This window comes from Eretmochelys imbricata, chromosome 14 (assembly GCF_965152235.1).
Source record: "Eretmochelys imbricata isolate rEreImb1 chromosome 14, rEreImb1.hap1, whole genome shotgun sequence".
Lineage (NCBI taxonomy): Eukaryota > Metazoa > Chordata > Testudines > Cheloniidae > Eretmochelys > Eretmochelys imbricata.
Genome location: NC_135585.1, coordinates 22,397,560 through 22,425,209, shown reverse-complemented (window position 1 = coordinate 22,425,209; position 27,650 = coordinate 22,397,560). Strand labels below are relative to the sequence as shown.

The window sequence follows — 27,650 nt, the reverse complement described above, 5'->3', positions numbered from 1 at the left end:
ACCCCTCTAGGCCCCACACTCCCCCACCCCCCCGTGCTGTGCCCGTGCCCTGTTGGCTCAAGTACATTGGTGTTACTCTTGCCTACAGCTCGTTTCTTGCTTTGCCAGATCTGCCGGGGCTCCATCTGAGTTCCTCTGAGTGCGATCAGTGCTCGGTTCTTGTAACAGTTCCCGTGTCAAGGGGCTCGGCTGCAGGTTTGCGAAGCAGAGGAGGGGCTGGTTGTAGCTGGAAGCCGTCCGAGCAGTGCCTGGTTCAGATGCATTGGCCTTTTGGACTCTGCCTGCCGGCAGATCTCAAGGCAGCGCTCGGCTGGGCTGGTGGGGGCAGCGGCAGGGCAGGGACCTGTCGGTGGGATTGGAAGGGGGGCTGGCACTCAAGGGCAGAATGGAGCAGGGAGGGGATAAAATATGGACCCTGGAGAAAGCAGCAGCCCAGGAAGGTTTGCACCAGCGCATCCGGCTCTTCGGGGGAGGCGCCAGGGGCGTGACGGTATCAGAGTGTGTGGGGGGGAGCAGGTGGCATCCAGTCTCCTGTTCTCTGCCAGGGCTGTGTGTGCGCCCAGGGCTCGTCCTCATTCTGCCTGGCATCACTCGGCCGAGTGTCACCCTGTGGCATGTGGTTCATGGGGGGTTGGCATTCGGGTGACACTCAGGATGGGCCAGCTGGGTTCTTGTGCCTGTCCCTGCTCTCCCCCATCCCCGCCAGCCCCCAAAGTCCTTGTGCTCTGTGCCCATCGGAGGAGAGCTGATTGCCTGCTGCTGAGTGCAAAAGGGGCAGTGGGCGAACCACACGGTTAAACCACTGACCACTCCCACCCCTGCCACGGTCAGTCCCCACTGTGGTTTCTAGTTTGTGGGGAGTGGCTCTGCAGGGAGAAGGGGGAAAGAACAGCAAAGAGCCCAGGAAGGAGACAAATTCTGCGTGGCTAAAACTCCACCTGCACTGATCAGACATCAGAACCGGAGCTAGTCTCACGCTTCAGGTGCCAGGCTGTTGGGTGGGTGGGGGTGAAACCTCAGGCTGTCAGGAAATCTGGTTCCGCAGCCTCCGCCTGTGTAATTCTGGGCGATGCGACGTGCGGCCAGACAAGCCTGGCAGTGATTAATTACCTCTCCATGCTAACTGAGAGTCCTGACATGGGAAAGCGTCAGAGGAGATGGAGCGTACGGCACTGGGAGCTGGGGCACGTGGCAGCCCAGCTGCACGGAGAATCTCCTGCTCTCTCCCAACCGTACAGAGACTGGTTAATTGCCCAGCCCGGATTGTAAGAAGGTCGGGAGATGGCAGGTGCTCCGTGGGCTGGGCCATGCCCTTCTTGCCAGCCGCGCACCCTGCAAATGGATCAGTGCTCAGCCGGGGACTCCTTCTGATTCCTCCTGCCCGCAGTGGTGCAGGAAAGTAGTCTTACTCAGTGGGATTTATCCGTCAGGGCAGGAGGAAATGTACAGGCCCTAAGCTGGTCACCAATGCCTCACAGACTGGTGAGGAGCAGGGGAGCCCAGCGCACAGCCAGGCCTGGTGGACCGGATCTCCCCAGCGTGCAGTCTTGGCAGAGGGAGGAGGAGCCACCGGCGGGCTCCTGAGTCGTGCGGCCTGCCTGAGGCAGCATGTCATTGGCCCTCCATGGTCACCGGCCTGCCAGGAGTTCACTGCCCCGCTCTCTTTGGGGTAACAAGTCGGTAACTGTCCCCTGCTCAGTGCTTCCATACGTACCCCCTGCAGCGTGCGATGCCGGAGCCCTGGCTCGGGGATTCATTCTCTGCCCTCTTGCTCTTGTATTTCTCCTCTACAGGCTGCCCCCTCAGCCTTCCATCTTCCCCCAACTCTTCCGATCCCGAAGGCCAGCGACTGCCCCATGCCGGGGCCATGTCCTCGGAGTTCTTGCACCATGGTGGAGGTGGAAGAGTGCTGCTTCTCCTCTGCAACACAGCAGGGACGGGACTGCAAGCTGCCAGGTATGTCGCTTTGCCTCCATTATATGCTGGGGGATGTGCCTATCATGCAGTTCGGTGCACGCATTGTGCAGCCGGGAGTGCAAACCGGAGGGTGCAATTGCAAATTCATTATGGTTCAACGTGCACTTGCCCAAATCCACACGGAGAAGCTCCTGCTGGCTTCTCCGGGATCCATTGTGTTACTGCGCTGGATGCCTCATGGCACCCGTCTCCTTGGGATGGAGCGGGCAAGCCATGGCCGAGTCGCTGAATCTCTTGTCTAGTGGTTAGAGCACTGTCCTGGGGCTCCAGAGACCTGGGGGGTGGGGGGAGTCTATTCCTGGCTCTGCCACTGGCCTACTGGGTGGACTTGGGTAAGTCACGTCACCTCTGTGTGCCTCAGTTTCCCCTTCTGTAATATGGGGATAATGCCACTGGCCTCCTTTGAGAGCGGCTGCTGACAATCATTATATAAGAGCTAGCTGCTGGGGTTGTTGTTGTTATTGTTATTATTATTAACGAAGCACCAGAAATGGTAGGTGCTTGATTGAACCTCTTGGGTCTGCAGAACTGATCTTGAAATCTTGTGCCAGTGAGCCCACTCCCTTTTGTCATAGCCACTCCCCCCGCTTCTTGCACTTAAGCTGTTCCCCCGCGTAGCCCCCGTGGCTGGGCTGAGCTGGGTTGAGCTGCCAGTGCTGAGAGGCAGGGGAAGCAGAACAGACAGGCTGCCTACATGGGACAAGGAGCCTGGCTCAGGACAGGAACCACAGACTGCCCGAGGCCCTGGGCAGCAGGAGAGCATGCCAGGCCCTGGGTGGTGGGACTGCAGACCGGAAATGGGGGTCAGCATTGCCAGTCATTGCAGCTGGGACTTGTCTGGGGGGTGGAGGGCCAGATCAGTCTGATCGCCAAAGAAGAGAGTGGGGAAACTGAGGCAGAGCTGCTGCAATACTCTATCTGGCCATGAGGGGGCTCTGTGCCCCCCTCACTCGGGGACAAGGACTCCGTCCCAGCCTCTCCTCCTCCAGCAACATAAAGCCATTTACCGAGTACCTTGTCTGATCCCTCTGCTCCCTGTTCTCCTGGGCCCAGCCACGCTGGGGCTCTGTTCTCCTCTTTCCATGCGCAGGGGCAGGGATGCTTACAGATGCCGCCAGTTCAGGACCCTGCCTGGCCTCTCAATCCTCCTTCCAAAGACAGCTCAGAGGAGGGAAGCCGCTGCCCCCTCCCACTCTCCTGGGGGCAGAGCTGTCGCTGAGAGCCCATCTGAGCTCTCGGAGGGCCGTGCCAGTCACAGGGCATCTCAGTCTCTCCCTGCCCGGGCCGGGGGTGGGGTTGTCAGGGTATGTGTATGGGGGGAGGGCTGGAGAAAAAGTCACAGGCCCCCCTTGTCTCCACATCTCTGAGATGATGCCACATTGGCCGTCTCGTGGGGCATCGCTCCCTGGAACGGCCCAGAACCAGAGTGGGGCAGAGGGCATAGGAGTGCAGCAGGGCACTCAGAGGGCAGACAGGCAGCAGCCCACATCTCACTGGGGATCCTTCCCACCCCTTGTCGGCGGCTGTGGGTCGGGAATGTTAATGCCATTGGCAGCACTCGTCCAGCCCCTTCAGCGGAGCATCCCCACGGGCCCTGGGCCTCGCACTGGCGGGAGGTTGGCCAGCTGTCCGCGTAGGGAAGGAAACCGAGTCAGGGAGGGCTGGAGCCATGTGCACGAGGTCCCACAAGCGGCCTTGTCTGTCCAGTGTTGAGTGTTAACTTTCCTGCTGGCAGGGACGGGGGGAGCCCGGTGCTTCCCCAGCGCTTTTCACAGCGTGCATTTCAGTGATGCTTTGCCTGACCTTCACAGGGGCCCTGTGTCCCAGAGGGCTGTATGGTAGGTCAGCATGGCCCCTGGCTAGCTGGGGTCGTGCCAGCAGCAAGCTGCTCGTCGGATGCCCCAGGGGCCGGTGGCCATTGTGGCAGCTGGAGCCATACAGCCGAGGAGGCTCAGTGTAATAGCTCCCATGCCAATGCCTCTGGCACCCCTGACACAGCCCCCACAGAGCTGGGAGCCACATGCTGGGGTCACAGATGTGACACACTGACCATGCCCACCCCGAGCCGGGGCCTTACCGGCAGCTATGGCAGGCGTGTGAAGTGAACGCAGTGGGTACAGCCCTGGCCATGTGCCGTCGGGGCTGTCCTGTCACAGATCAGCCGCTGGAGGAGCTGATGGGCATTGCATGTGTGCGTGTTGGGGGGAGGACTGGGTTGTCCTTCCTTGGGTCTCTTCTCTGTTTCATGCACCTGCTGGGCCCAATTCGCCCTGGGCATAAGCATGGTGCCCCCACCTGGCTTTCTTGGGTGGGAGCCAGCTCCTGGCAGGGCTGAACTGGCAGGGCTGAACTGGAGCCAGGAGGTGTATGAATCCGTGGGGGTCCAGGAATTTGTTTCTCCCGTGGCTGGGTTATTCCTTTTCTCACTCTTGCGCTGAACTTTCTGGGACTCTGGTTTTGCTCTGTCCTCTTCGCTGACTCTGCACTCGGCTGGGACTTTATCCCAGCATCGGGTGTGTCTCCTCTCGTGTGCTGTGGCTGTTGTGTGGTACTCCCTCAGCCCATGTGTCAGGATAAAGGGCAGAGGGAATTGTAGGCACATGTCTGCTTTTTCCTTGCTGCTCCTGCAGTGCAGGCTGCCTTTTCGGATGCAGCCTGGATTTGCTGACAAACTTTAGTTATTTATTGGTTTATTTTGATGGCTGAAATGGTGGCATCTGTGTAAACCAGGGGTGGGCAAATTTTTTGGCTTGAGGGCCACATCTGGGAATAGAAATTGTATGGTGGGTCATGAATGCTCACAAAATTGGGATTGGGGTGTGGAAGGGGGTAAGGGCTCTGGTTGGGGGTGCGGGCTCCAGGGTGGGGCCAGAAATGAGGAGTTCAGGGTGCAGGAGGGGGCTCCAGGCTGGGGCAGGGGAATGGGGTGCAGGTAGGGGGGGTGAGGGCTCCAGCTGGGGGGCCATGCGGCTGCTTCCGGGAGCCATGTGGAGCGGCCCCTTACCTTGCTCCTCGGCTGGAGCTCTGGAGCAGGGCCATGAGGCTGCTTCCAAGAGCCACGTGGAGCCCCCAACCCTGCTCCTCGGCTGGAGTGCCGGAGCGGAGCAAGCCCCAGACCCAGCTTCCCTGTGGGAGCTCAAGGGCCGAATTAAAACAGCTGGTGAGCCAGATCTGGTCCACTGGCCGTTTTTTGCCCACCGCTGGTGTAAACGATTGAAGAATGCTCCAGAATTGGGATTTATCTGGGTTGGATGAGTGTTATTTTAATAACCACACCTAACTCTTGCTTAGCCCTCTACAGCTGTAAGTGCTGTACAGAGGAGAGTAAGTATCGCTAAGCCCATTTTATGGATGGGGGAACTGAGGCACAGACTGGGGCGTGATTTGCACGGGATAGTGCAGTAAGTCATGGCTGGGAATGAGACCCAAGAGTCCTGCATCCTACCCACGTGGCTGTGCTGCCTTCTCAGAGAACTTAGCCTGACTCACAATCGCCCATGTTTTAGGAAAGTCCACAATTTGTGACCGACCCCAGCCCTTATAAAGGGTTGAACCAAAACCCAGGATCCGAAGTCTACAGCTCGACGCCGTATCTGTGTTCCAACGAGCTGTTCTGGGCCCTTTCTTGCGTGTCAGATACATAGCGTGAGTGTCAATAAAGAGACAATAGTGAGTCTGGTCAGTTAGAAAGAGTGTTTTCGATGGTTGTTCCTGGCTGCTCTGGGAGTAGAGTGACATGCACGGCAAGGCATGTGCAGAGGAGTGATGGAGAGACAGAGGCAGGTATGGTATATACAGCTACTGGGGTGTGTCTGTCCAGAGACACAAACAGAAGCACGGGTTTTGTGTAGCTCTGGCAATATCAGCCCCCCCACACCTTCTCCCATGCCTGCTCGTCCGAGCTGGGACTTCCCTGGGAACAGCGCAGGAAGCAGAGCTCTGTAACTGTTGTGACTCCTGTGGACTGTACATTGAATTATTCCCCAAGGACACTGCTGGGACAGGAAGCCATTTTGTGTTCAGCTGGGTGCAGAGCATGCCAGAGGAGATGCACACAGCATGCTTTCTGATGGGCTCTGTCCTCCCTTGGTTTGCTTTCCCCTTAATGGAAACTCAGAGTCGTTCTGGCAACAGGCAGCTATTTGCTCGTTGCTCAGGCAGGATCCTTGTAAACGGGCTCTCTGGATTGCCAGCGCCAGCAGCTCCCACAAGAACAGTCTCAATGCTTCTGCTCCAAGTTGCTTCTGGAAATGGGAAACCTGGAGGACTGTGGGCATAAGCGAGAGCTGAACTGATCAATGGGGCCTCAGGCAAGGTTGGGTTTGAGCCCTGGGCCAGGTTCTCCTCAGCTCCTGTCTGACCCACCCCTCTTTGCCAATCCTGAGTCTGGCAGGCAGGTGAGAAGCAACATTGCCCAAAGTCCAAGCTGGGAGCTTGGCTATTCAGTGGGTCAGTCAGTGATGCAGTGGGGGTGGGGGCCATAGCTCCTGCCCCATCGATGCCTCCCTGTGCTGGCCGTGAACGTCACCAGGAAAGATTTCTTAGCACCAAAAACGGCCCAGCAACGAAAACATGATCTAGCAGAGAATGGTCTCCTGGCCCTTCCCATCTCCAGCAGCCAGGATCCTACCCCGGCATCCTCCTGTTAGGGGCTGCCAGCTCTCCAGACACGTTAGCAATACCCCTGACTTTCAGAGGCCTCTCATGCATGCACAGACTCCTCCATTGATTCACGTCGTGTCATTGCACCCACCCCATGCTGGGTGGGGTCTGCGAACACAGCGTTCGGTTCCCAGGGCCGGGCCGAGTGCAGGGGTTTGGATCCATCGGTTGGTTCCCTGCTCGATGGAGAACACAGTGGCTCAGTCCGGAACAGGCCTCTGCCTCCCCCTTCCTGAGCCCGGGCCGAGCCTGCTTGACATCTCTGGAAAGGCAGGTGCCGGAACAAGTGGGCAATGAAGCAGAATCTGGGGCTTGTTGGAAGCGATTTTCTTTCTGTTGCTTGGCCCAGCAGCTGGGCTGTCATTAAGCCCGGAGAAAGCAGGCATTCTGGCGCGCTAATTGCTTCCTCTGGATGGGGCAGGGCTCCAGGGAGGGGAACAGAAGGTGGTGCTGCTCCTGGAATCCCTGTGCTGGGTCTTCTCGTCAAGCTGGGCCATTCGGCCCCCGGTGACGCTAAGCGCGGCCCATATTTCTTTTCCTTTCAAGCTGGTTCTCGGGCCGAGGGGGGGAGCGGCTCAGCGTGCCCTGCTAGGAGCTCTGACACAGACCGCTGGCTGGCGGGACGCCATCAGCTGGTAATGAATTCGCATTTCACATCACAAATCCCATTAAATACCGTTCTCTGTGTGCTCGAAGCAGCTAGTAAAACATTATCGCCTGGGAAATGGCTTGTCATGCACTGCGCTTTATAGAGTGCAATTGAGTGGGAAGCACTTACACTTCACCCAGACGGGCCCAGTGTGGGTGTGAGCCCTGCTGTCCCAGCAGCCGTGGCCAGGCGAGCCACTTCCTACCCACTCCAGCCTCATCCTGGGGCTCATCTCCTCTTGGCTGCTGCCCTGCGCTCGTGCACCCTAGGCTGCATAGCTCAGCACTTGCTGAAGTCCCCAGTGAGCCTGGGGCAGAGCAGCAGCCCCATGAGGCCGGGTAACCTCCCTCAGGGCGTGAATGGTGCCGAATGCTTTAAAAAAAGGTGCAAGAAACTCCCCAGTGGATGGCTGTGGGAACCCCAGAAATGCCCTATTTGTGCCACCTTGTCTTGAATGTTGCAACGATCGCCAAGTAATGGGTGGTTTTCAGAAGGTAGTGGATGGATGGATGGATGGATGGATGGATGGATGGATGGAGCAAAATAACAGGTGCCCGGACTCCTGGGTTCCATTTCAGGATCTTCCATTGACTCCTTGTGTGCCTGCTGTCGCTCTGTCTGCATTTATCCCTCTGACGAATGGAGGCAGTAATTCAGGGTACCCAGTGCTGTGCTCTGACTGCTAGGCAGTGCTTCCTCTCTGCATGGCTGTGTGCTTTGGGGCTCCCTTCTCCCAGACCAGCTAGAGCCCCTAGGACGTATCCTAGCACACCGGGGGCTTTCACCCCTGAACAGGAGAGGGGATGGCCAGAGACGCCTGAGAGGCTCAGCGAGGGGTGGTTGCCCATTGAGGAGATGGCTCCTGCCCGGATTGGCCAGTGATTTCTTTTCTAGCGCAGTCTCCAACCTGCTGTCTGTGGCTTTCCAGGTTTGGCCCCCCGCTGCTGACGAGAGAAGACAGAGCCATCTCATGGGAGCAGCTCCAGCAGAGTATCCTCAGCAAGATACGCTACCTGATGAGGAGTGAGGCTCAGGTGCAGGTCAGTCCATTGCCCTGCTTTGGGTGTGTTGATGCCAGTCGGGACGGGGAGAGGGTGGGACCTGCTCACATCTGGGCACTGCCTGAGCTAGTGGCTAAGGAGCAGCGCCCACCAGAAGCTCCCGGCATGCTGTAGGGAAAGGGAACCTGCCTGGGGAGAGGCGTTCCCAACCCCCTTCTAACGAATCTCCTGCATTTCGATCCCAACTCTCCTCTCCAACATGTCACTCGGGAGGAGTTTGACTCGCCAGGCCGGATGCTGTTCTTACGTCAGTGTAAATCCGGAGGAACCCATTGGTAGCAGGAAAGTTTCTCTAGACTTACACAGGTGGAGATTCATGGATTCCAGGGCCAGAAGGGACCATCGTGATCCATCTAGTCTGGCCCCCTGTGTCACAAAGGCCATGGGACCGCCCCAAATAATTCCCAGAGCAGAACTTTTAGAAAAACATCTGCTCTTGAGTGCAAAATAGTCAGGGATGGAGACTCCACCCTGACCCTTGGTAAATTGTTCCAACGGGTAATTGCTCTCACCATTACAAATGTGGCCATGTGGCTCTCAGAGGGTACTCTGCCATCGTGCATGCAACAACCAAAGAGCAGGTGCCATTAGCCCTAACTCCCCCGATCCTTCGCACCAGTTTCTAAGCCTGTTTTCATAGCCCAAGAGCTTTCTGTGGGGGCTAAAATTTTCCATTCTTGCTGATCGTTTGGGCAAAGTTCCTCGGCCGTGTCTATGTTCTGGGCAAGTGGGGGCTGGGAATGGGAGAAGTTATTTTCTCATATAGAAAAAAAAATTGCAACCTTACACAGAGGGAACGTCCCAACCCAGCCACCCCGCTTGTGAGAGCTTCATTCCAGCAGAACCGGGTGCGGTGGGAGCTGAAACCAGGGGGAAATCGCCTGATTTCCTATTTCTTTATAGGCTCGCGGTGGGTTTGCTTGGAACATTTTGCTGACAATCACTGACATGTTGAACACATGTTCCAGGTTCTGAACAACCCTGGTGCCTGAATTTATGGTGTAGTGCGGGACAATCTTTGCAGCCCCAGCGTGAAATCAGACTACACCAGGCAATTCTGGCTGAGTTTTGCTCTGAGAATTACCGGGGGGGGGTAATCTGAAATTCAGTGCTTACAAACGGCAGAAAAGGACCTGGGGATTACAGTGAACGAGAAGCTGGATATGAGACAACAGTGTGCCCTTGTTCCCAAGAAGGCTAAAGGCATATTGGGCTGCATTAGTAGGAGCATTGCCAGCAGATCGAGGGATGTGATTATTCCCCTCTGTTCGGCACTGGTGAAGCCACATCTGGAGTATTGCGTCCAGTTTTGGGCCCCCCACTACAGAAAGGATGTGGATACATTGGAAAGAGTCCAGCAGATGGCAACAAAAATTATTAGGGGGCTGGGGCACATGACTTATGAGGAGAGGCTGAGGGAACTGGGCTCATTTAGCCTTCAGAAGAGAAGAGTGAGGGGGGATTTGATAGCAGCCTTCAACTACCTGAAGGTGGGTTCCAAAGAGGATGGAGCTAAGCTGTTCTCAGTGGTAGCAGAGGACAGAACAAGGAGTAATGGTCTCAAGTTGCAGTGTGGGGAAGTGTAGGTAGGATATTAGGAAAAACTATTTCACTAGGAGGGTGGTGAAGCACTGGGATGGGTTACCTAGGGAACTGACTTCCACCCACATCTACTCCCCTGTCTTGTGAAATAGGAAGTGCAACATTACGTGCCATGTAAGTTTGTATTAGCTGTGGAAACACAGACACAATCTCTAAGGTGGCTGTGGCTAGATTATAAACTTTTGATCTATTTATTAAAGCATTAGAAACCTGCTCCCGGGGGGAAAGATGAATTTTAAATGTTACATTAATTTTTGTGCCTGTTAATCTCCTTTCATATTTGTTCCAAGTGGATAGCATTTTAATTAAATTATAGCTTATTAAATCATCATCGGAACCCAGGAGGGACCCAACATTACATTCCTGTGCAAAATGAAGATTGATTATTGCATCCAACTCCAAAGTGGCCTGTAGATGCTTTGCTGAGTTTATTCCCAATATGAAGAGGGCTGGGGAAGAGCTCAGATGAAAATCTCTAAATCCAACTTTGGGCCTTTTGATCTGGGTAGTTTTTGAAGTTGGACTTGGTCATAATAGTTTTATTTCCCCACAAGGAAGCAGGAGACTTTTCCAGATCCATGCCCCAGAGCTAGAAAAGGGAGCCTTGACTTATTCCTTTGGCTTTGTACACACTGGACTGGAACCCTGGACTGCTAGGGCAGAAAGGCAAAAGTGCTATAAGCCACAGTCTGCACAGGTACAGTTTGAAAGCAGGGTACGCTGGACTGGTACAAATCACGGCACTGATGGAGCTCCCCCCTCAGGGCAGGGCTGGATGTCATGCAGGTAAAACAGCTCAGCCGGGTCTTCTCCACAGCTCCCCCCAACTCCCCACAGGCTAGCACTGCTGAGCTCTGCCCCCTGAGGGTGCCCCTGGCTGAGATACTGTACATGCACGTGGGTGGCTGGCCCTTCCTGCTGCCCATGCTGCACCCTGTTTTTAGCTCTCTGTCTCGATGGGGGCCAGCACCGGTTTGTCTCCTCGTGCTGGGAATTATGCCCCCCATGTGGACGTACCCCTATACCGCATGCCCTGCCTGTGGGCTCGTGGAGCAGGGCCCCCGAAATGACAGAAAATCCCCAACGATGCAATCAGCCAGGTCTGTGTTTGATCTGGGGAGAGCTCCTCTTGGGGCATGGAACCACTGGTGTTGCCTGGCCTCTCACAGCCTGGTGTAACACCAGAACAAGTCCAGGGACCTCAGTGGGCTGACACCGGGGGTCGCTCTCATTGAATAGCTTTGGTTACCCATTGGCAGCGGGTTGGATAGACTCTCAGACTTTAAGGCCAGAAGGGACCATCACGATCACTTAGTCTTACCTCGTGCACATCGCAGGCAACAGAACATCACCCACCCACTCCTGTAACGGAGCCCAACCTCTGGCGGAGTTACTGAAGACCCCAAGTTACAGAGAATTCACTATTTACACTAGTTCAAACCAGCGAGTGACTCGTGCCCCATGCTGCCACCACCTCTGTACTGAGCAGAATTCGGACACGGGTGAATTGAGCCCAGAGTCTATATGGTGCCGCTCATCTATCCCTGCGCAGCTCTAGGTGTGATCAAACCAGATCCTAGGAGCCGCTAGCATTCCCGTACCCCTCTGACTTCTACAGCATAGTATGTGTGCTGTGCTTGCAAGCGGCGGCTGGAAATCCTCAGGCAGACAGCCTCCCAGATCAAACCCAGCAAGTGTTAACCTTTCAGAACCCGAGATACAGGAAAAATCAATCAAGACCTTGGCCAAACGCTCTATTTTCTGCCCATCAGCCCTATTGGCTTCCACTCCATTGAGATTGCACAGGGCTATGCCAGAACTGTTTTGTCTCCCACCCTGCTACCAAGACCCTTCTTAAGAACAGGAAAAAATGCATTGATTTTTCTGACTCTAGGATTTCCCATAGATCCATCATGCCTTCTGAAGAAAATGAAAGCCTCCCATAATGCACCTAACCAATTGTGCAGTGCAGCATGGTGTGTGTGTGTGTGCGGGGGATGGGGACAAAAAATTCCTTCCTGACCACTGGGGCAATCAACTGGTGCCCTGAAGCATGAGATCACCTTTTCCCTATCTAAGCACATAACGGCAAACACTGATATTGTCTATGACACTTGCCAGGCTCTATCTGTTCGAACCAGCCTCTTTAGTTGACTCTGATCTGTAGCAGCAGTGAAAGCCTTTTAGTAGTTCTAAACTAGACTGGCTACTAATTCCAACAAGTGGCTTCATATTATGGAAAGCACAAACAGACAGGCCTGTTTGCTTTCCTCTGTACCCCTCCTAGCTGTAAATATGGCTGCTGAGTCCCTTTTCTGCTCAGCTCTTTCCTTTACATTGTGCTGAGCGGCAGTGCAACTCAGCGGCTATCCCCCCCGGTGTCGCTGGTAGCCGCAGTACCTTTGCAAACACTGCAGGCCTTGGGCGGTGCCCTGTGCCGTGGGTTCAGTGCTGCCGGCCCACCTCAGTGCTCTCCGAGTGGAAGGCAAGTCTTTTCTGTGCGCTGACTGCCTTCCCCACGGAAACACCAGCAGTTCCTCTCGGCCGGGTAATGGAGAGAACCAAGGGAGCCGTCCTGCCACTGCTTTCCCTGAAATAGTCAGGGATCTTCCCCACCAAGCTGGTGTCTGTGGGAAGTTGCCTGGGCCAAGCCAGGCTGGCTTGCCAGCTCCAATGGTTAGGATTTTTCAGGTTTGTGGCCCACAAAGCATTAATGAACTGGTTTGCCCAGGCCAGCGCAGGCTGAAATGAGACAGTGAGCTGGAGGACCGTGTCCTCTAGGGTGACCAGATGTCTCGTTTTTAAAGGGACAGTCCCATTTTTTGGGACCTTTTCTTATAGAGGCGCCTATTACCCCCCATCCCCTGTCCCGTTTTTTCACAGTTGCTATCTGGTCAGCCTAGTGCCCTCCCCTTACAGGGCTTTCAGCAGCCTTTTCTCTGGTCAGTGTGCTGGCTTGGGCGCATTCGCGGGAGGGAACTTGGAGTAATGGAAGGGTTCATCTGGAAACAGCAAGCTCATGAGCCAGCAGCAGTGAGCAGAGCAGACCTACCCTGCTTTGAGAGGGGGCAAAGCAGGGGTGCCAGTTAGCAGGGGCCAGCTGCCCCTCAGTTTTGCACCACAGCAAAGTGTAAACAGGCAAAGGAAGCGCTTCTCCGCGCTCTCCCTGGGGGGAACCTGAAGCCCTGAGTTGTGGTCTGAGTTGGCACAGGGCTGTCCCCGAGGAACTGGACCAGCATCTCCCCAGCTCCAGGAAATGTTTCCCTGGCAGTGTCGGCTGCTCCATGCCCGGGAGCAGGAGAGCTGACCCCCCCTGCCAGCCCCCACAGCCAGCAGCAGCAGCGCTTGCAGCCCTGGGACCAGAGGGGTACCCATAGCACTTCACATGGGTAAACAGCTCCTGGGTGCCGAGCTGATAGGATGAGAGCCAGGAGAGAGCAGTGTCTGGCTAGACTTGGCGGAGGGGAGACCTGATGAGTCTCCCCCACAAAGCGGAGCAGTTTTATTGTCAGTGTAACAGCCAGTGCTGCCCTTAGACGTTTCAGTTGTTCCTGGTGGAAATCAGAGGAAGTTATTGTACGTAGCTCTGCTACTCAATCAGACAATAAACTTTTTCTTTCTTGAATTAGTCTATGGACCCGTGGGACATTTTTTTTTTAACAATTCATGGAGAGCTCATAGTCTGCCAGGTTGTTACAGCCTTGGAACCGGTCTCTTTACTAACTTCCTTGATACATGAGTATGTCCTTGAAGTGACATTGTTTAGAGAGCACAGTTTCTTCATAACATTTAAGATGTATTGTGTCATATTATGTTTTCATTAAGGCACGGTTGAGAATCATCCAGTTGGGTCATTGTAGATATATACTCAGGGTTTCTGTAATACATTATTGAACTGAACAGTTTCCAGAGGCTTTTAGATCAATCGTTTGTAAATGCAAGTTCCATTTTTAAATTTGTTTTTATGTTTTGAATCTTTGCACCTTTGGTACCTTGAACTGAAGTGTGGTTTTGTGTTGTGGAAATATCAGATAAATAGATTATGATGTTTAAGACTTTATTTCTAATTACTGAGTAACTTAATAGGAAAAGAAAACACATTGCCATTGGAAAAAGGTGATAATATTTTTTATCTAATGGAAATACACCTTCAGGTGTCTTAGAGCTGATAGGAAACCCACATTGGCCAATCTGTTGTAATATTTTCTTTCCAATTATCACTTTAAAATCTTTTCACCTTTCCTTTTTTTTTAAATTAGCGCCAAAACGAATTTCTTCTCTAATTTGTTAGTTATTCCATATTTTAGAGGAATGTTTATGGGGAAACTCAACTACTTTAGACTTCATAACTTTTTAATGAGAAATGAGATATACAAATTAAGAGTGCATATATTTGCTTGCTTATAATTTTCCAGAAGGTAATATAAATGAAAATAAAAATGTATGTGGGTGTTTGAGGGTGATTGGTGTGATGTTGTAAGGACAGTGATGTTGAGCAAATATTCAGCATGAATTTTACTTAATGGTTAAAGTTATTAGTTCTTGTTTTAAGGCTCCAAAACTGATATAGGAAAGTAAATGCAAAGTAATGCACTTTGGAAAACATAATCCCAACTAGAAAAGGAGTACTTGTGGCACCGTAGAGACTAACCAATTTATTTGAGCATAAGCTTTCGTGACCTTATGCTCAAATAAATTGGTTAGTCTCTAAGGTGCCACAAGTACTCCTTTTCTTTTTGCGCATACAGACTAACACGGCTGTTACTCATAATCCCAACTATGCATACAAAATGATCCAGTCTTAATTAGCTGTTACCACTCAAGAAAGAGATTGTAGAGTCATTGTGGATAGTGCTCTAGAAACATCCGCTCAATGTGCAGCGGCAGTCAAAAAAGCGAACAGAATGTTGGGAACTATTAAGAAAAGGATAAGTAATGAGACAGAAAATATCAGAATGCCTCTATATAAATCCATGGTACGCCCACATCTTGAATACTGTGTGCAGATCTGGTTGCCCAAACTCAAAAAATATATATTTGAATTGGAAAAGGTACAGAAAAGGGCAACAAAAATGATTAGGAGTGTTAGGGTTCCCTCCCCACTTTGAACTTTAGGGTACAGATGTGGGGACCCTCATAAAAGACCCCCTAAGCTTATTTGTACCAGCTTAGGTTAAAAACTTCCCCAAGGCACAAATTCTTCCTTGTTCTTGGATGGGTACAGCTGCCACCACCAAGTGAGTTAGACAGAGATTTAGGGAAAGGACCACTTGGAGTTTCTGTTTTCCTAAAATATCCCCCCAAGCCCTTTCACCCCCTTTTTTGGGGAGGCTTGAGAATAATTTACCAACCAAATAGGTAAACCAGATTTTTAAAAAACAGAACTTTATTATGAGGGGAAAAAAGTAAAAGAAGCACCTTTGTAAAATTAGGATGGAAGGTAACTTTACAGGGTAATTAGATTTAAAACACAGAAGATTCCCCTTCAGGCAAAACTTTAAAGTTACAAAAAAACAGGGATAAACCTCCCTTTTAGCACAGGGAAAATATACAAGCTAAAAACAAAAGATAATTTAACGCGCCTTGCCTTATTTACTTACTTTTTTTGCAATATTGAGACTTATTTTAGGATGATTTTAGGAAAAGGAGTTTTTTCACCTGATGCTTTTTTGCTTCCGCAGAGAACACAGAAACAAAGAGCACAAACAAAGCCTTCCCCCCACTCCCATTTGAAAGTATTTTTTCCCCCCATTAGTCCTTTTGGTCAGGTGCCAACCAGGTTATTTGAGCTTCTTAACCCCTTACAGGTAAGGAAGGATTTTAGGCTACCCTTAACTATATGGTTATGACAAGGGGTATGGAACAGCTTCTGTATGAGGAGAAATTAAAAAGACGGGGACAACTTGGAAAAGCGATGATTAAGGGGGGGATATGATAGAGGTCTATAAAATCTTTACTGGTGTGGAGAAAGTGAATAAGTAAATGTGATTTACTCCTTTATATAACAGAAGAATCAGGGGTCACGCAACAAAATTAATAGGCAGCAGGTTTAAAACAATGTCTTTAGACAGCGCACATTCAACCTGTGGAACTCATTGCCAGGGGATGTTGTGAAGGCCAAGACTATAACAGGGTTCAAAAAAGAACTAGATAAGTTCCTGGAGGATAGGCCCATCAATGCCTATTAGCCAGGATGGTCAGGGATGCAACCCCATGCTCTGGGTGTCCCTTGCCTCTGTTTGCCAGAAGCTGGAGGTGGACAACAAGGGATGGATCACTCGATGATTACTTGTTCTGTTCATTCCCTCTGAAGCACCTGGCATTGGCCACTGTTGGAAGACAGGATCCTGGGCTAGATGGACCTTTGGTCTGACCCAGTGTATTCTTATGATACCTCAAGATTTGGAATTGGGAATATCTTGCTGTATTATCTCCTGAGTGTTCTACATTTACATATAAACTTAAAATATGACATTAATTGGTGTTTGTATATCTTTTTTATTTCTTTATATAGGAATTAGGTACGATGCTCCTGTCAGCTAATTTCTAAGTTATTATCTGAAAAAAAAACCCTAGAGTTTTCAGGTGCCTAAATAGCCTAAATCTCACACCCCCTCAAAAAAAATCTGAAATGGCGCCCCGGGGCAGATAACCACTCGGGGAGTCCTTGTCCCTTTCCATAGGAAGGAGTGGTGGAGCCATAAACTAACATACCCACTGGCCAGTGTGTGTTCTCTGCCCACACTCTGGATATTTGATCCAGTGAGGAGGTGAGGCTGCCATAGCTGGCTGCTATGTGATGTGAGCCTTTAACTCAAGGTGGGAGCTGATGCTTTTAGCTCTAGAGGTCACAACCAAGATGGCCGCCACGCAGTGCTCTAAGGGCAGACGGGCTGGCAGAGGGGGCCGCGCTGGGCTGTTGTGACCTTCTGAACTGCACTGAAGGGACACAGTGCTGCAGAGAGGCAGCGTTAGCCTCCGGTTGCTTGTTAACAGAGAGCAGCTGATCTCGAGGCGGTGGGGAAACAAGTGCTCTGCCAGGACTCAGCCAGACTGCCACTCGGGATTCCAGAGAGGCTGCAAAGCAGAGATGGGGTCCCTCTTGCTAAGCGCTGCCCTAGGATAGGGAGACAGGTCTTATTGCTAAAATGAGGGTCTGAGAGTTAGGACGCCTGGCTCTGTTCTCAGTTTGGCTACTGACTTGCTTGGGCAACTCAATGCCTCTGTGCCTCAGTTTCCCTGTGTGAAATATGGGCAAAGTAATGCTTACCAGCCTCACAGCTTGAGTGGGCTGTGAAAGATAATTAGTGCTGCTTTAGCGCATGGAGATCCTCTGATGAAAGGCCCCTAGGTAACAATGGTATTATTCTTGTGACGCATCCGTAGCCACCGAGGAATTTCACAGGCAACGCCGTGTTGCTTGGAACTTCACGACAGCTACAGGGAGAGAACTCAGACCCTCCAAGAGCATAGCTCCTGCTACCACTTGAGCTAAAGGAGAATCTCCGTTTGCAGCTATCAATACAGGGCCTATGGCACAGAGCAAGCAGTTGTGATCTCACCAAGTAGAGTGCGGGAGATGGCAATCGTTACCTCTAAATACACACACTAGCCAGTTCATTACAGTGCTGCCGGATGACCTAGAGCAGACCCCAGTGCCCACAGGTAGCACAGCCTTCCCCGAACAAATTCACACAAACCTAAGGAAGATAAACTCCCCTAATAAAACACCCCCAGCTCTGTCAGACCAGGTGGCTGGCTGAGCAGGCAGCAATTACAGGAGCCTTCAGAGAATGACAGTCAGAGGTAACTGTTTGCAATAGCTTCCCCTGCTCTCCGAGAGCAGAGTCCTCCAGGGATGTCTCCTTATGGGCGGCAAAGATAGCAAAAGAGAGCCCACAGCACCATCCCAGCTAAGTGCTTTGCCCACCTTGCCTAGTGAGGCCAATGTCCGGGGGAGATGGCAGGGCCTCTTCCTCCTGACTGGTGAAAGGAGGAGCTGGTTTTGTTTTAAGGCGGGGTAATGTGCTTGGACCCACGCTGCAGCGCTCCAGTCCCGATGGCCAGTCGCAGGGGGCGTTTCAATTTGCTGGGGTTGGTCCAGGCCCATCCCTGGAGTCATAGATTTTAGGGCCAGAAGAGACCAGTGTGATCTCTGACCTCCTGCATAGCACAGGCATCCAATCATCTCTGCCTCCAGCCCATTGTCAGAGACTGGGACATGGGCGGTTGTGCCTAGTGGTCGGGGCAGGAGTCAGGCCTAGTAGTTGGAGCAGGAGTCGGTAGCCAGGAATCGGAGCCCAGGGTCAGAGGCCAGTGCTAAGGGTCAGCGCCTAAGTCAGGAATGGGAGCCAAAGGTCAGAGCTGGGCAAGGCAGGAGAAAGCCGGGGAACAAGCAGGAATTATCACAGCCGTGGGCAAATGCTACGAGCAGCTGCTGAACCGTGGCTAGGCTTGAGAGCCAGTCTACTGACTCTATTCACCAGTCCGGCGATGGAGCCAGTCGGGCAGCCTGCTGCAGGCCAGCTGCGCTCGTTAGGTTGCCAGAGACCAGCTCTGTTGCACCTGATCCTTGCCATCCATCGCTCCTGGGTGAGCTATGCAAATCATTTACGAAGACACCCAGTGATGAAGGCCCCAAGTGATAGAGAACCCACCACGTCCTGGGGTACGTTGTTCCTGCAAACAACCGGGAATAGATCACCCTGGTGGGGATGGGAGCATAGGGAGACACCTGAGCTGTCTCTCCCAGCCCCCCGCTGCCAGAGCCAGGCCCTGCCTGCCTCAGGGATGTGCCAGGCACACATAGATGCCCATGCCTAGTGTGAAATTGCACACTGCCTCCTGCAGCAGGCCTCTCAGCAGCTTCTTTACACGTGTTCACCTTGGTGGCTGCAGAAGGCTGGAGCCAGCGATGGCATGAGAACGCGTGGCTGGGGGTGCTGTGAGGCTGCCGTGCCCCAGGGTCTGATGGTAGACTCATTTATAAGGCGAGGGCCTACGGGAGATTGTGCCGGCTGCACGCAGCAAGCGTCCCGCTTTGCAGTAATTAGTAATGTCATTAATAAATAACGTCTGGGATTTAGAGAGCACCCTGCACCTGAGAGAACCCACGGCTGTGCACTGCTGCTGTGGCTGTTATTAGCTTAGTCTGCAGTGAGCACCGTAATAGTAACCACACTTGTCACATGGGAAGAGAGGATCCCTGCCCTGAGGGTATAACAATCTAAGAGCGCTACAACAGGGATTGCCTGAAAACCTCCCCTCCAACAGGTAGTGCTGCTGGGAGAAGGAACGTGGGTTCTGCTACACACCATTGCAGAAGGCTTGTTAAGAGAGGCAGGCTCTGGAAAGTGAGAGGACCTAGGGTGTGGGCTGAGCTGTCCTGAAGGTGGAGCCACAGGAGCAGCCAAACATAGGGAGAAGGTTTGAGATGAAAATGACGTTGCCTGATTGGTAATTTTCATGTTGATGAAGACAACCCGCAGGGAGGGGGCAAGGTTTGACTCCGTACTGGGGGTGGTTTGTGTGTGTGCTGATCTCTAAAAGCTGTTCTCACTTGTTTAAATCATTGAAGGCTGGCAGGGTCAGGCCAAAGTTAGCCATGTGGGTACACCAGAGATCCAGCATATGTCTACACTGCAGGCGGAGGGAGGTGGGATTGCAGCACATGTGGGCCTACCCACGCTGGCTTTGATCTAGCGAGATCGAATAACAATAGTGAAGCCATGGCATTACGGGCTAGCCAGTCGAGTACTCAGAGTCTCAAGCAGGATAGGCTTAGATCTCAAAGGTATTTAGGCGCCTAACTCCCACTGGACTCAATAGGATACCTTTCAAGATCTGGGCCTAACTAACCCTCGTAACAGCCCTGCAAGATGGGGAAACAGCGATGACGTTACTAGCCCAAGGCTTCAGGTGGGACTTGGCCAGAGAGCTAGGATTAGGACTCTAGTGGTTAGGTCTCATCTGCCTGTCAAAGGGAGAGCGTCACAAGATCTGGTTAGAGCCTGGTGGTTTTCTAATGCTGTGTGAAAATTTCCAGGGCAAGATGGAACTTCTGCTTTGTCAAGATTGTCTGTCCCAGCAGCATCTATAGTGCAGGGGGGCACAATCCTCACCGAGGAACTACAGACCTCTACACCCGCAGTCCATCCTGGGTGGGTTAAAAACCCACCCTCTGCAGTACGACCTTTCAAGGGTACTGGGTTCATTTCTAAATCTAGGGCAACACTCCGACCTTGGTTACACTGTTGTCGCCGAGAGCAGGAGCTAGCTCCCACCGGGATAATGATTTGGGCTCCCAAGCAGTTTGATTCTCTTTCCTTTTAGCGAGGCAGGGTTGCCTAGTAGGGAGAGCTCTGGGATTTCTGTGTACTATTCCCAGCTCAGGCACTGGCCTGCTGGGTGGCCTTGTGTGAATCTCTGTACGGCTCTGTGCCTCAGTTTCCCCACCTGTCAGCTGTAATGAGAAGTCCTTTGTGAAGCACTTTGAGATCTACTGGTGCAAAGCTCTGTATAAGAGGTTGGCATCATTTTCCTTTGGCTTTAAAAAAAATCATGAGTTCTCCTTTCAGTTTAACCAGTGTTGTTTTTCGGGTTTTAAAAAAAAGAACATGAGTGACCAGAGGTATCAGCTCAGCACAGACAGTGTTTTGGGTGGAGGAGCAGGGCCTGAAGAGCCCCATGCAGTTTCATAAATGTGTTTATTTTCCTCTGTAGTTTGGGTGGCTGCAGTTTTTCTGCGGTTCTCACGTAAGGCCAGAAGACCCGTTTCAATCATTTCTGAGCCAGCCTGGGTATTTTTCAATTCTACCTTTGGGAGCCCAGCGAGGGAAGAGCTTTTAACTCCCACTACACTTTCTGCTCTGCAGAATCCCAGCCCGCAGACACAGGAGGGCAGTAATCAGGGAGGGATTCCAGTGCTTAGGGGGCATTGATTCAGCAGCTGGTGCTAAATTAATGCCCGTTACCGTTCGTTACACTGTAGCTGGAGGTTAATGCACCTAGCTCAGGAATGCTAAGGTAGGAAAGAAAAGCGAACTCTAAAGCCAAAGTGCAGAGTTAGTAACCCTCACATTTTAACCCCTCGGTTGTACTTTCTATGCCATCAGCCTGGTCACACAAGCCAGCATATCAGCTCTTCTATCGCCCCCACCCTATGTCACTAGTGCCTGCAAGTAGAACTGGGCGACATTTTTCAACCCGACAGTTGGTGGAAAATGCAGATTCGGCGTCACCGAAACATTTCCTGAGTTTGTGTCAATTTGGCCAAATGTTTCAGTGAAAAAAACCCAACGCCTAAGAATGATGAAAAAATCCAAACGTTTCATTTTGACATGTTCGAAACCAAACGGTTCCGTTTTTTGACGGAAACAGCTTTTCTTTCCGAATTCCCCTTAATTTTATTTTTAAAACATTTTAAAATGTAAAGAAAAGCTGTAATCTCAAGGAGACCTTTAGTTTGACCCAACACAATTTTTTTTTTACTTAACTTATAATGTAAACAGACAAGACAGATAAATGGTGGGAGGAGAAACTGAGGCACAGAGCATGGCAGTCACTTGCCCAAGATCACCCAGCAGACCAGTGGCAGAGCTGGCAATAGAAGCCAGGTCTCCTGAGGCCGGTCCGGGCCAGTGCTGGGAGTAACAGGAGGGTACTGGAGCGTGGGATCTGGGAGTCAGGTGGGGGCGGAAGCCCTGTCCCGTTGCTGGGGAGCCCGCGAGTGTAAGTAATTACATCAATGCTGTCTAGCATCCGTGGGTGTCGGGCAGCAAACCCGAGGGATGCCTGAGGAGAGCCCCAGCCTCTACCTGCTGTGCAGCCCCTGGCTCCAGCAGGCCTGGCCCCAGCATCCTGGCCAGCGGGAGCCGGGGTGACCTTGCAGCCCTGGAGGGCTCAGGCTGGTAACACGGTCCTGTGTCACTCGCTGCTTGCTACAGTGTGCGTGAGGCCTTTTCGGTTGGAGAGGATTGCGGTGAATGACAAGTCAGCCAGCGAAGGGGCGGTTTGCAAACAGACACATCCGGGGTCTGGCTCCCGGGCCCATGCAGCTCGCTCACTGCCCCCTGCAACGCTCCAACAGAGTGGCATGGAGGAGGGCAGCAAGCGGCACCACACTACCCTCCTGGGGTCCGCCAAGAAGGGCTGCCTCCTGGATGCTCTGAGTCAGAGCCCCTCCGGACAGGGGCAGTGGGGCCGTGCTATCCGGATGTATCCTCTGCCCCAGGCAATGGGAGAGTGTGACTGTGAGTGCTTTGCTCCACTGCGGCCTCCCGAGTGCCCCAGGTGGACCTGGCTCTTGTAACTCAAGTGCCTCCCAGCTACTGCTGATGGCTCCATCGTTCCAGGCACGGAGGGATCCAGGCTTCTCGTAAAGCTCTCTTGTGACGGGGCCTCCACCACTTCCCTGGGCAGACTCTGGCCAGCTGAGCTCACCGAGGAAGTGCTTCGCTGCCAGTCAGCCGAAATGCTCCTTAATGCCCCTCCCAGCTATTCGCTGGAGTGCTGCCTGGACGCACTCCTCTCTTTCTCTGGTGTCGAATGGGGGTCCAGGCATGGCCTCCCTGCACGGGAGGCTGGGAGGAGAAACACCCTCCAGAGGGTGAGGTGCCCTGACACTCCGGTGAGGGGGGGCTGCAGCAGCGTGGGTCACCCCTTACGGCCAGCAGGGCTGAGGCCAGCCAGCCCTGATTGCAGAATGAGCCACAGCTGGGAGAGATCAGCGTAACTGTCCCGTAAAGGGCAGCAGGAGGCTGCAGTGGGAAGCACATGAGAGCTGGCTGGCCCACTGCAGGGGCTGGAGAAGTGCCCAACAATGTGTTTATTAACACAACCCCCGCCCCCAGAGCGAGCAGCGAACCGCCTGCAATCAGTGCCAAGGGTAGGAATCCATCCCACAGTCCGGTATTCACCTTCTTGGCGCAAGGCAAGGACATCAGGGCTGTCTTTAAACTGTGTGGGGTGCTGGCATGATGTCATCGGGTTCGGCTGGACAGCAGCTCTGCAGAGAGACATGGGCCGTTCTTCTTGGCCAGGGTGAAGGAAAGGGTTAACCATGGACCCACGTCCCTAATCAGCATCTGCTCCTTGGTGAGACAAGTAAGAGGAATTTCATAGATTGTAAGGCCAGAAGGGGCCATTAGATCATCTCTGGCCTACTGTGCAGCACACGCCGGAGAACCTCACCCCATCCATCCTGATACAGTCCAGTGCACGCACACGTTACCTTTTACACACACAGCCCAGCGGAGTCGGCTTCCAAGCTGGCTGCAGGACAAGCGCCCTAGCACGGATTTGAAATACAGCCCCGGGGCTATTTAATCCTCTATTTGAAACGACAAAAGAAAAGCAGAGATGCAAGGAGAGGAGCTGACGCCAGGAGAGGTGACCTAGAGGGAGCGGTGCAATGGGGCACCGTTATTCCGCCAGGGCCTCCGTGGGTGAGAATTATCCATGTACTAACGCAGGGCCAGCCCAGGGAGCTGTGGGCAAACCCCTGAAGGTTGGATGCTTGCTCTGCACGGCTAGGCTGGGCTCACGGGACAAGGCTGTCTGGCTGTGCGGCTGCTTATGGGAAGTGTGGCGGTCTCTCAAGAAGATCCCCTTTGTCATGATGTTTGGGCAGCTCTGTTTCCCATAGGAACCCGGAAGGGCACAGGCAGCCGAGGGAATGCAAGCTGATTAGGGAGGATATAATCCAGCCCTGGGAAAGACTCCTGTGTGGCTGGAGATTTGGGCTGAGGGTCGACTGGACCCAAAACCCAGGGGACAGCTGATTGTTCAGAGAACGGTGTAAAACGTCATGAGCTGTGGGTCACCAGGAAAATTACCAGGGCCTCTGGGCAGCCCTCGCCTGCCCCCTCCCTCTGCATCCTCTCTGATTCTCTTCACACCCTTCTTCTCTCCATTCTCCTTCGCTTCTGCTCCTCTCCCTTCAGCCATGCAATTGCTCAGGGCAGAGGCTTGTCAGAGAGGACGCAAGGTTGATTAACCTTTGTAATTCGCCTCCCCCCTTCACCAGCTCCCAGCCAGATGGAAGTCAGCGAGTGAGCAGCAGGAAAGGCGTGTTGTTAATGAAGTGCCAGCAAGCGGCCAATGGCAAAGCTGTCAACGCCTGCCAGCCGCACGCTGCTTTCGAGGGCCGGGAGCTGCATGGGGCTCACCGCTGGGATTCGGCAGCGCTCCTCAGACAGATGGCATGGAAGAGCGGGCAGGCATGCAAAAGGGATTGGCAGCAGGGCTGCGGGAATGCAGGAGGTGGGAGAGGATAGGATCTGTCTCCCCTCACGCTTGGCTGACCTTCTGCTGGTGACTGGTTAAAGGCCCCTTCAGAACTCGCATCCTCGAGTGACATAAAGACTGGCTGCTTTAAGGCAGATTCCTCACTCTTCTGCTGTGGGAAAGGGGCGGTCTGCAGCTCGGGAGGCAGGGGCCAGCCGCAGTGACTTTGGTGCAGTCCCTGCTGGAATGGAGGGACCCCAGCGACCTCGAACAATTAATTGCTAGATGGGAAGGATGGCCTTGTAGTTAAGGTACTGAGCTGGGACTTGGGGGACTCCCTGGGCTGTCTGCCTGGCCCTTGTCGCATGTGACTGTGGACAAATCCCTTCGGCCCAGGGAGTTAGTTGCCTACGTACTTCAAGGATCAGGGCCTTAGTCTGTCTGTTCTTAATTTCCCATCTGTGTGATGAGGACAGTAACACCCCTTCTCTTGCCCTTGTCTCTGGGCCAGAGCCTGTCTCTTGCTGTGTGGCTGCCCAGTGCTGCAGGGTCCTGATCTCAGATGGGGCCTCGAGGTGCTACTGGACTAGAAATAACAGAGGAAAGCACACACCGGGAGTCCTGATTGGTGGCAGCGATGTAGCGGGCACTGCTGGATGTGGGGTTCCTGGCGCTTGCCACGCACAGACTGTTCATGCAAACCAAGGGCTGGGGAACTGCAATGTACTGCCCCTGCTGTTCTCACTGCCCATCCAGATGAGCAGGAGCGTCTGCCAGTGCTAAGTGTCCCCTGGGCCCCCATCTTTGGGATAAGGCTGGGGAGAGGGGAATTTCCCTGCAGCAATCCCAGTCTTCATCCTGAGGGGGTGAGAGATCAGGATGTGTCGGAAACCCCCTGTCCCATGGGGCAAGTGGCAAGAGATGGGGCAGAGATGTGGGGCAGGGCCTTGGAGCCCAGGACAAGGCATTTGAGCTTGATAGACAAGACAGCAGGGAGCCAGCAGAGGAAGCAAAGGTGTGTGTGGGGGGTGACTGTGGTGAAGAAGACAATCTTGGGGTGGCATTTTGGGCAGCCTGTTTGGGGCCCGTAGTGGGTATTGGGAAGAACAGATAGGAGAAGGCTGCAGTAGCCCAGGCGGGGGTGAGCGGGGGTCAATGGCTTAGCCACCAAGACACATGGGGAGATGCCAGTTCCCTACAATACCCACTGCTGGGGATTCACGTGTGGAGGCTGGTGTTAGGGGGCTTATTCCTTCACCCACTTCCCTGGTCCTTCTCGCATGAACAGAGAGCAACAATACCCGAAGTCCAAAGGTGCAAACAATTCAATGTTTATTGGGGTGAACTTCCAGCAAGCATGATTCCAGTTTCTTTCCTTAGTGTCCCCCTTCCCAGCTCTGACACCACAGAGGCTTACCTGTGTCCCTGTTCTCATTTCCCCCTTTAGCTAAATATGATTCCAATTTCCCCACCCCCATTCCCTGTTCCCATTTCCCCCCCATGCACCCACCCCCTCCCTCACTTCCTGATTGACTGCAGACTATATAGTAAAACTTATATGCCATCATGTGCCAGCAATGCCCCTCTGCCATGTACATTGGTCAAACTGAACAGTCTACGTAAAAGAATAAATGGACACAAATCAGATGTCAAGAATTATAACATTCATAAACCAGTCGGAGAACACTTCAATCTCTCTGGTCACGCGATTACAGACATGAAAGTTGCAATATTACAACAGAAAAACTTCAAATCCAGACTCCAGCGAGAGACTGCTGAATTGGAATTCATTTGCAAATTGGATACAATTAACTTAGGCTTGAATAGAGACTGGGAGTGGCTAAGTCATTATGCAAGGTAACCTATTTCCCCTTGTTTTCCAAACCCCCCCCCCCCTTCCTCAGATGTTTTTGTTAAACCCTTGATTTGTGCTGGAAATGGCCCAACTTGATTATCATACACATTGTAAGGAGAGTGATCACTTTAGATAAGCTATTACCAGCAGGAGAGTGGGGTCGGGGGAGGTATTTTTTCATGCTTTGTGTGTATAAAAAGATCTTCTACACTTTCCACAGTATGCATCCGATGAAGTGAGCTGTAGCTCATGAAAGCTTATGCTCAAATAAATTGGTTAGTCTCTAAGGTGCCACAAGTACTCCTTTTCTTTTTGCAAATACAGACTAACACGGCTGTTACTCTGAAACCCATAGTAAAACTTGAGTTCTGCTTAGCTATAGCTTAACCAATCATTTTACTGAAATTTAACTAACCAATCCTAACATAGTGTAACATGATTATTTAACCAGTTATATCCTACCACCTTAATTAGTTTACACCCAGCAAAATTAATTATACAGCAGACAGAAATAATCACAGACCCAGACAGAGATTATACAGACAAACAATGGGGAAATGGATACTACAGTGATAGAACAAACACAGAAATGAGGATTTCACATCCCAGCTATTGATAAGTGAGTCCTTGCCAGACAAGATGCTATCAAACTAAGTTTCCTTTTACATCTTCTAGGCACTTCCCTTTCTTTGGAGGTGATAGGCACCATCAGGACAGGATTGTATTCCTAACAGCCCAATAGCACCTTCTTTCAATGTGACTAGTTTGGAACGTGAGGATGTGACCAGTTGCTTCCCAGCTTATTGCTAAAAGAAAAGGAGTACTTGTGGCACCTTAGAGACTAACCAATTTATTTGAGCATGAGCTTTCGTGAGCTACAGCTCACTTCATCGGATGCATACCGTGGAAACTGCAGCAGACTTTATATATACACAGAGAATATGAAACAATACCTCCTCCCACCCCACTGTCCTTACAATCTACATACCACACAGACTATGCTGACAGCTTGTGCCACACGCTCTCAAAGAAACTGCGGAATCACCTGATCAACATCCTCTACAGCAAACAGGGAAAGATTAAGAATGAGCTCTCAAAAATGGATACTCTCATAAAAAAACAACCTTCCACACAAACTTCCTTGTGGCTGGATTTTACTAAAACTAGACAAGCCATTTACAACACACACTTTGCTTCTCTACAAAAGAAAAAGGACACTAAACTTTCTAAACTACTACATGCTACAAGGGGCCACAGCAATGGTTCCCTCAACCCACCTAGCAATATTGTTAACCTATCCAACTATACTCTCAGCCCAGCAGAAGCAGCTGTTCTATCTCGGGGCCTCTCCTTCTGCCCCTCCACCCCCACGAACATGATACAGTTCTGTGGTGACCTAGAATCCTATTTTCGACGTCTCCGACTCAAGGAATATTTCCAAAATACCTCTGAACAACATACTAATCCACAGAGGTCTCCCTACCAACACTACAGAAAGAAGGATTCTAGGTGGACTCCTCCTGAAGGTCGAAACAGCAGACTGGACTTCTACATAGAGTGCTTCCGCCGACGTGCACGGGCTGAAATTGTGGAAAAGCAGCATCACTTGCCCCATAAC

At 52.3% G+C, this 27,650-nt stretch overlaps 1 protein-coding gene across 1 annotated transcript in view; it reads left to right on the top strand.

Moving 5' to 3' along the window:
* Window positions 1-27,650, top strand: part of USP43 (ubiquitin specific peptidase 43) — a 188,780-nt gene that overhangs the window by 130,430 nt on the left and 30,700 nt on the right. The window contains exons 7-8 of the mRNA XM_077833850.1: window positions 1,794-1,956; window positions 8,217-8,328. Coding sequence (XP_077689976.1) covers window positions 1,794-1,956; window positions 8,217-8,328 — 275 coding nt within the window. The remainder of the gene's footprint in view (window positions 1-1,793; window positions 1,957-8,216; window positions 8,329-27,650) is intronic.